Source organism: Coenobita brevimanus, chromosome 6 (genome assembly GCF_032717465.1).
Source record: "Coenobita brevimanus isolate Jiangsu-jjx chromosome 6, ASM3271746v2, whole genome shotgun sequence".
Lineage (NCBI taxonomy): Eukaryota > Metazoa > Arthropoda > Malacostraca > Decapoda > Coenobitidae > Coenobita > Coenobita brevimanus.
The window spans coordinates 56,409,358-56,418,549 of NC_136959.1; the positions used below are offsets into that span (position 1 = coordinate 56,409,358).

Sequence of the window (9,192 nt, forward strand, 5' to 3'; positions counted from 1 at the left end):
ATACACCTCAAGCTGACACATTTGTAATCTCTCATTCCACTTTGCCACACCCCATTCATCAACAAAGCAATTCCTTCCTTGCATCTTCCCTGCCCATTCATTCCTGATCTTACACATTTCACACCCTCCCACTTCTCTTCATACCCTTTGATCTATGTTTCACACAATCCTGTCACGACATATCTCGCATTCTTAAACACATTCACCACTTCCACCCTCTTGCTCTCCTCATTCACACCCCTCACATTCCACATGGTCAAGTGAATCTGCCTATTTGGTTGGGGCCCTGAGCAGGTAGTGGGCCCTCTGCGGCTCTCTGAAACAACATGATTAAGTAATTTTAGATAGGAGAATCTGGGGTCATTTAACCTGGCCCAAAACCCTGGTTATATGATTGCCACCCAGTGTAGTAAATGGTTTCCTGGGTACAGGATACCATTTGGCTTGTCACTCAGTGCAGAGACCACATGGCATATTTACACTGAGTGAGTGGATGATGGGTGCCCCCATCCACCACAAAGATAATAATAATAATAATAATAATAATGATAATGATAATTTGTGGTAGGCGGGGATGCTCACCATCCACTCACTCGATGTAGTCCCATTCTTGGGTGTCTGCCCTTTCTTTTCCCCCATCCTTCTTTCCCTCCATCCTCTTGTCTTTCTTTCCTTCATTATTTCCTCGTCCTTTGACCTACGGTTGACTTTACACTCCCTCTTTGTCTGTCTTTCCTTTATTCTTTCCTCCTCCTTCTGCCTGTGGGTGACTCTACGCTGAGTGACAAGTTTAAATGGTTTCCTGTACACCAGGAAACCATTTACTATGTTGGTTGGTAACCATAAAAGCAAATTATGGTGCCTGATGGTTTAGTGGGTAATTATGGCGCTTCAATCAGATTGAGTTGGCAAAGGTTTATATCCAAGGGGAAGTTGGGGTTTACTGCTCATGTTATGCCACTCAGGGATGAGTGAGACTGGTCACTCTCATCTTAAAAGTCAGGACCAACTTGCCTAGCCCCAGACTCCTACGCTTCTTATGGGGTAACTTAGGATTGGATGATGAATGATAATAATAATAATAATACAGTAATACAGCAAAACCCTTATAGTCGAGATTCCTATAGTCAGAAATATGGTTAAGTTGGCAAGGCAAAAAAATATATAAAAAAAAATTTTGAATTTAGAAAAAATAGTGAAAAAGAAAAAGGAAAAAGTACTGTTTGGCTGGCAATGTGCCGTCTGTTGGAGATCCAAACTCTGCAAGACATTATGCCACTGTGATGCAACTCCTCTCTTGTTGTAACATGAATTCGGGAAGTAAATCGGGAAGTTGAGTCCCTGCCCCAGTCCCACTCCTGCAACTGAGCACATCTCTGTCTCACTCGCTCGTGACTGTGACAAAGTATTGCATACTTTTTAAGTGTTCTGATGTTTATTGTGCTTCATCATTTCTGCTCCTGGACCCAAGGCTTCTTCAGGAAGGAAAAGGATGAAGACTCTGAGCCATCAAAATGGACTCAAAGTGTTATTGAGAATAGATGCTGGGGTGATTATATAGTCATTTCACTGGTCGCACTAGTGATGGTTTTTTGTTTATAAAAAAATTGTCTGGTGATAGTTCTACCTTTATGGTAAAATTTTGTCTGATGATAGCTCTGCCTTTATGGTAAAGTTTCTTCTCCTCCATCCTTCATTCCTTCCATCCTCTTCTGTCTTTCTTTCCTTCATTCTTTCCTCATCCCTCTGCCTACGGGTGACTTTATTCTCTCTCTTCTGTCTTTCTTTCCATCATTCTTGCCTCTTCTGCCTGTGGGTGACTCTACACTGAGTGACAAGCCAAATGGTTTCCTGTACACCAGGAAACCATTTACTATGCTGGGTGGTAACCATATAACCAAATTTTGGCACCTGGTGGTTTAGTGGGTAATTATGGCACTCCAATCGGATTGAGCCGGTGAAGGTTTATATCCAAGGGATGGCTGGGGCTTTTTGCTCATGTAATGCCACTCAGGGATGAGTGAGGCTGGTCACTTTCATCTTAAATGTCAGGACCAACTTGCCTAGCCCTGGGCTCCTACACTCCTCATGGGGCAATGTAGGATTGGATGATGGATGGATTCTCCTTCATGTTTTACGATCCTACTTTTTTTTTTTTTTTTTTTTTTTTTTTTTTTTTTTTTTTAAGGAAGGAAGATGGATAACAGGGGTTTTATTGATCAAGTATGATTGGCTACACCAGCTATGGATTCTTTCACATGTTCATTAATCACTGCAATTACTTTTCCAGTGGCAACTTTGGGCTGTGGCTGGATGGTGATCTGTATCAGGGTCGGACGCAACCCTGCAAAACATTCAACAATCCTCAACTGACAGACACAGAGGACTTCATTATAAAGGCTGTGGAGTGCTGGTGCTTCGAATGAGAGTCAGGAGTGTGAGTGGCTCCCAACTGCTGTAATTCCACAGTCACCCTCCAGCATGACTAGAGGGCACCAGTAACTACCAAGCATTTTGGTGTTCAGATGCAGACCAGAAAGAAGGTCACCAAATGCAGTACGTGGTGCTACTGCCCCAGGTTTGGAAACTGGCATGGTACCAGTCAGTGGTTGCTGCACCTTCCCCTCACACACAGTCTTCTAAATCATCAGGTCACTGGAATGAGGGACTTGGAGTGGCTGAGTTAGCAGGCGTGGGGTGGAAGTACCAGGTCCTAGGAGAATGTGTGTGTGTGTGTATGCATGCAGATTAGTAACTCTGCAAGCAAGATCTGGATGTCAAGGAGCTCTTGCTGGAGAGTAGAAGCATATTTAAGAGCTGCCATGCACTTGAGAAGCTTATGATAACGTGCAGTATCATTATATTCATAATGCTTTATATTCAGATACAAACTGACACTTTTCTTTTGATGAAATTGTTAAGATTTTTCATTGTCAGAATTTATTATTCAGGATTATTATCCATATTTTGTGGTGTGTAAGCCAGTTTCTTGCTTTTGAAATTTTAGCCTTATTGTTTTTTGAATCTCAAGGAATTTTTTGAAAGTGGTTTTCTTTTTGGTTTGGTAACTACTCTAAATTTGAAGTTAGCTTTATGTCAAGATACTTTGTCCTAATATTTGGAAGGTACTGTAAGAAGTTGCAGAATTTTTACTAGTTTGACAGTGACATCTGCTTGAGGCTGACTTTTATGAAGTTATATTCCTGAGGACAGCATCTACAATGGAAGTCCTTGTGATGTATCAGAAATAATAATAGGTCCTTACTGGTAAAAACTGCATTTTCAAATGGAAAGAGTTAACTGCCAAAAGCTAAAGAGATTTGATTCTCTTGTTCTCCCACAGTGTTAGAGATTGACAACACTGTGAAGCTGGCGCCTTTAAGCTGTCTAAGTACAGAATTGTGTGCCCCTTACTAAGTTTCCCATGTGTGTTTGAACTACAGTTCTTTACACCAGCCCACATTGAGATGGAAAGTGTGGCATTGATGTGAGAGGGCTAGGAAGTGGCCTCTTTACCCACTGATCCTCTCTCATTTCTCTAATCTTAGAGTGGTAACAGCATGCGGATCTACTTAGTGTAAATACAGTACATAAAGTCTGTATTTCTGTATTGAGCAGTCAGATTGGGTTAGGAGTTGCCCCTCCCCATCACACCGTATAGTTCATTATATTGTAGTCAAGAAAGATGGATGTCAGTTAAAGTATATCTTGACTCTTGGAGAAGTGCATTTGCAGGTGATAAAGTTATACAGTAGTGTACCTGTATGTTACAGTTTAGCCAGATGTTCTGAATAGGTTTGCTCAAATAGGAAATAAATGAGATTGTGATAACAGGTAAAAACAAGAGAAAAAGACACCAAGGATTTTGGTTCAACGACTTCAGTGTATTGATAGCATTCTGCAGCTGTAGGTGAGAATATGCCAGAATGACTTCAAGGATTCTGCATGAAGGCAAACATCATTTTTCACAAAGACTGTTTAAAGTACTGTGGCAGTTGTGTCCAGCTCTGAACTGAACTGGTAATGGTTATAAAAGACTTTTTGGATAAATTTGATATTATTATGCTCTGTAAAGCTTGTTTCTTTGAGGTGGTAATTTGCAAGATCCTTTTTTTTACTTTTTTTTTTTTTTTAAGTATTTCTGTTGGTATTTAAGTTGGTAAGAGATGCAAATACAGTATATCACTTATGAAAGTCTGTATATTTTTTAAATTAATGTTTTTGAAAACTTTGCCTCAGTTTGTTGACTGCCAGTATCCCATTAATTTTCCCAGTCATCAGTCATCATGATTTCTTCCACTATATGGTGCAGTGTTGAACAGCAACTAGTAAATTAAGTGAACAGGTGCAAAACATGGGTCTAACAATAATGTTATATTCATGATTAAAGAAACTAATGTTTTGTCTTCTGCAGTTCCTTTAGTTGTTGTTAGATATTTTAGTTAGCGATGGAAGCTGTTCCCCCTCCACTGTGTGCGTAAGAACATAGAAATAGCCACAAAATAAAAATGCCAAAAAAATGAAATGCAGTGCATAGACAGCTTATGAATGGAGGTATGTAGTTTCATAGTTTTGCTTATACAGTATATGATATTGGTGTCATTGCTTTTTGCCATGCTGTTTTGTATCATATGTTACTGTATTGTTCATTTGTTTCCAGATGGCAGCACGGTTACCAAAACATTGTACATTGCTTGGAATGAGAACAAATGCCGTCATTTATTGTCATTACAAGAAAATCATCGTGTGCTGGCAGATCAATTAATAAATTTCAAGAGATGGTAGATGGGATGGCAAATTGCTCCTGTACAATACAGTAACTTTGCACTTCCCTCTCAGTCGTGCCTCCCTTCCCATTCCTCCCTCTTGTATTTTGGGTGCAGTGTTGACTGCCAAACTGTGGTGATGTTTTGCATATCCTCGCAGGAAAGTGTCACCTGCATTCCTTTTGCCGTGGGCTGTCGATCCACACCTTTCCATTGAGCAATATTACAAGATGTGTATATCTGGGGATGCCAATATGAAGAAAGTCCCCTTTGTTATTGCATATAATATATATATTATAAATATGATGACCATATATATATATATATATATATATATATATATATATATATATATGTATGTATGTATGTATATACATATATATATAAAGTATATATATATATATATATATATATATATATATATATATAGACACTTCTGCCAAGAATTCATTGTTGCTTAATTTTGCTCACTGGCTTGTTAAGTTGACGATAATGTCACACGCTATAAATAACTACAGTTAAGGAAGCACTAGGTTTACAGAGTTATGAATATAATTAAAGACTGTTAGGTTATGGTATACAGAGTTCTAGAATATAAATGTTCTATTTTGGTAGGGTTGTTGTGAATACCACTAGTAAATAAATGTGCCGTGATTCTTGTGGAAGCAGGATGTATTACAATTCGCATTGCTTGCCAGCTCCCTGACAGCCACTGATAAATTCACAGTACCTTCCTTCAATCCAGTGAATGATCGCCAGTTATTAGACTGTGAGTAAGTACAGTATGTACAGTGTATCTGTACTGTATTAAAGTGGATTGTAGTCCTTACTTAAAAAAACTGGGATGAGAAACACTGCAACACCAGTTGATTGCTCACAATACTGGTTGTTCATTGAGCTGAAGTGCCCCATTGTAATTTAACCCCTTCCCTCCCCACTAGGCACTTGTCCACGTAGAATCAGAATCAAATGGGATATAATTAAATGGCTCCTTGTGTAGATATAGACCATAGGAACCTCTGCCTGCAGTGTTGTGATGTCAGGGTAAGGCTATATTAGTTTTACCCGGCATAAGATTCAGTGATGCGTTTGTTTTTGAGATTTGGTTACATTATCAGGCTACCTGTACTATATTTTAATCATTTATTTCATATATTTTTGCAATACAAAAATATAAATATTCATGCATTTCTACAGGTAATTTGAATACAGAGTAATATGGTTGTGTACAGTAAATCCTCTTTATCCTCGTGTTCCATAGATACAGCCATGGTACCTCCAGCACACTGACTCATGTTTTGGGTGTACAGTATAGTTTACTTAAGCTCTTAGTGTGTTCTGTACATAGTAAAGCTCTTGAAACTTAATGATTATGGGCAGAGGAATTACATTTGTAAAGGTTGCCCATAAAGTAGTACTTTATGTTTGCAATCAGTAACACTGTACTGTGTTTTGGACAGGGTTATATTTGATTAACACACCAGCTTTATTGGGTTTGGAATATGTGTGATTTACTGTACAGTTATACTGTATTGCCTGTAGTATTTTCTCCAGAGTACATCTTATTGGTGTCTGTAGGAATACTTAGACTCCATGTATTGAAATGGCAATAGTAGTTACCATAAGGACTTTAGTGACGGGGGAACTCCCTTCCCAGATCAGAGTGCCATGCAGCATAGATTGGAAGCTTCCCCTCACTTCAGTCATGTCACAAATCACCATCACACAACCTTTTAGAAAATATAAAATGCTGATCCAGTGGGTAGTAAGAATTCCGTGACATCCCACTCAATTATTAAAAAGTAACTGAAATGCATTAAAAAATGTGGATGGAAATCTTAGGTACTGGATTCTGTGTTCTACTTAGAACTCTCTCTGGACTAGAAGGTAGTGGAGTTTAGTAACAATTTTGAGCAATCTGGAGAGATCGTAGGGTTGCAGGTTGTGTGGTTTTCGTGCTGTATATCCCCCTCTTCTACCCCTTCCCTCATGGTGTTAAACTCAAGTCCTGTGTATGGTTATATTTTTTAGAGGCTGTATTAGTTGGGTTCATTGAAGAAACATGCCCCACGAATGTAGAGAGAGACGTAGATCTGTTCACGTCTGGCATGGTAATGTGGGACTTCACTGTCTTCCAACTGCCCACCGGGTGAACAAGATAAACACAGCTGCACTAAACTGGTGATAAAACTCAACTCTGTGGCTTGTGCAGTATACTCAGGCATACTCATATCTAGCAAGGTTAAACTCACATAACATCTTGCCCTCATTATGATTCATAGAGCAGTTTTGTATAAATAGCCATGACAGACACTGATGAAGAAAACGAATGTGTGTTTTCCATTCTTTCAGTATTTCTGCAGTTTGTCTGCTGTCAGCCATAGCATACATGACTTTTTCATAACAAAAATATGTCCATAAGTTTTTTTTTTTTTTTTTTTTTTTTTTTTTTTTTTACCACAGTACATGCTTTCAAAAACACCGAACTCACAGTTTTTGTAATAACAATTTTTTGATCATTTGTGTCCATGTATCCCTTCTTTTCTAATGCATCTCTTTCTTTGAATAGGCATTCTGCAACACCATCATTCATCAAGCACAGTGTCAGTTCCCCCCCCCCCCCATAATAGAACCCTACAGATCACTTCTTCATATTCATATCCCCCTACCCCTTTTTGGCTTCAAGTTTAACATAACTGTCCATTGTTAGCAGATTAAACCTTCACTTAACTGTAACCTAGTATCCATTCTGTACAAGTTGTTGTATCACATTTACATTTTTTCTCTCTCTCTCTTAAGTTAGTTCAAGTCCTATGAAGTCCTGTGGAAAGACATTTACAAATCCTGTAACTAGTTGAATGCTACAGATTTCATGAATACTCGGCATCCAGATATCATAAGCTCTTTCTTGTGATGACCTTTTGTTGAGTCTACACAGCAGTATTACACTTCCCATAGCTATTCGTTTTTTGTCATCATTCGTCACACTTGGATTCAAAGTATATTAGGTGGCTTCAGATTTTTTTAGCCCCAACACGTACCCTTGTGTGGGGTGGATGGCAGTGCTCCATTCAGATGATACTTCCAAATCGTACGTTTTGGGGGGGTAAGGTACTGAGCTTATGTACATGCATCACTTCATGGGCACTCGCCATACAACAAGCTTTATACACAGACTTTTAAGACAGACAAGTTAATCCCCCATTTTTCAACTTTTGTAATACTGTACACCATTTAGTCCTGACACTACATTAGACAGCTTCACTGGCTTTGTGTGTTATCAATGATAAAAAGACGTCATTACTTAATAGGTAAAATTTCAGAGTGCCCTCAGCTGTATCAAATTTATAAACCTAGACTAGCCTGCAAATACAGAATATGTAATGTATATATTATATATATTAAAAAGATAATATATGTAATATATATGTAATATAAATATATATATATGCTATACATGTATACATTTGTAAATAGAGCAGAGTAACTGTATGGATGTCAGTGTTTGTATGAAATAAAAGCTAATGAATTTTGGTGATTTGTGTTTATCCTACCAATGGGCTCCATATTTCTGGATAGCCATCTTATACATCCCAACCCTGTCACTCGCTAAATACATTAGATCACCAACCTACAGTGGTAGGTGGGGGCGCCCATCTTCCACCCACTTAGTCTAGTGCTACCGTACTCTAGAGTGACTCTACATTGAGTGACAAGCCAAATGATTTCCTGTAAGACAGGAAATAATTAAATACGCTGGGTGGCAGCTTTATAACCAGGCAATACATGCTCCCTACGTGTCAACAAGTGGGTTGGTGGAGGGTTAGTGTCCCTCTGGAAAACAACTACCTATAAAGACAGACAAAATGCCTTGGACCAAGACTGTGTGACGTGACGAACAAGGACTGTACAAAGGACATGGTGCGGATTTCAATGTGGAATGTGAGGGGTGCGAATGATGAGGTGAAAGAGAGATTGTTGGGGTGCTTGAGTGTGCATAAGTGGACAAATGTGGATTGACTGAGTCCAAATAGACAGGTGAGTGTGGGAGAAGAGATTGGGTATTTGTCTGGGAGTAGGTGAGAATGAGGGAAAATGAGGGTGTATGTATTGTTGTGTGCAAGAGATGGAAGGAGAATATGAGATAGTATGGATCAGTTGGTTCAAGGATTGTGTGCGGGTGATTGTGAGTGTATAAATGCAGATGGTAGACTGTGCAAGCAGAGTGAAGGAAAGAGTTCTGGACAAATGTGGAAGCATGCATGGAAATGTTTGAGAGGAGAGAGGATAGAGATTTTTTGCTTGGAGATATGAATGGAAAAGAAGGGAATATGAAGGTGGATGGAGCTGTTGGCGAGTGGGGTGTACCTGCAGAAGTGGATGAGAATGGTAGCACTCTAGTGGACATTTGAGCAGGGAGGGGGTT

At 39.1% G+C, this 9,192-nt stretch overlaps 1 protein-coding gene across 1 annotated transcript in view; it reads left to right on the forward strand.

Annotated features, from left to right (window-relative positions):
* mtd (TLD domain-containing protein mustard) overlaps nt 1–4,030 on the forward strand; it is a 250,808-nt gene extending 246,778 nt beyond the window's left edge. Inside the window, exon 18 of the mRNA XM_080272382.1 lies at nt 2,291–4,030. Within this exon, the coding sequence (XP_080128508.1) occupies nt 2,291–2,426 (136 nt within the window). The 3' untranslated portion in view covers nt 2,427–4,030. The remainder of the gene's footprint in view (nt 1–2,290) is intronic.
* Nucleotides 4,031–9,192: the final 5,162 nt, after the last annotated feature.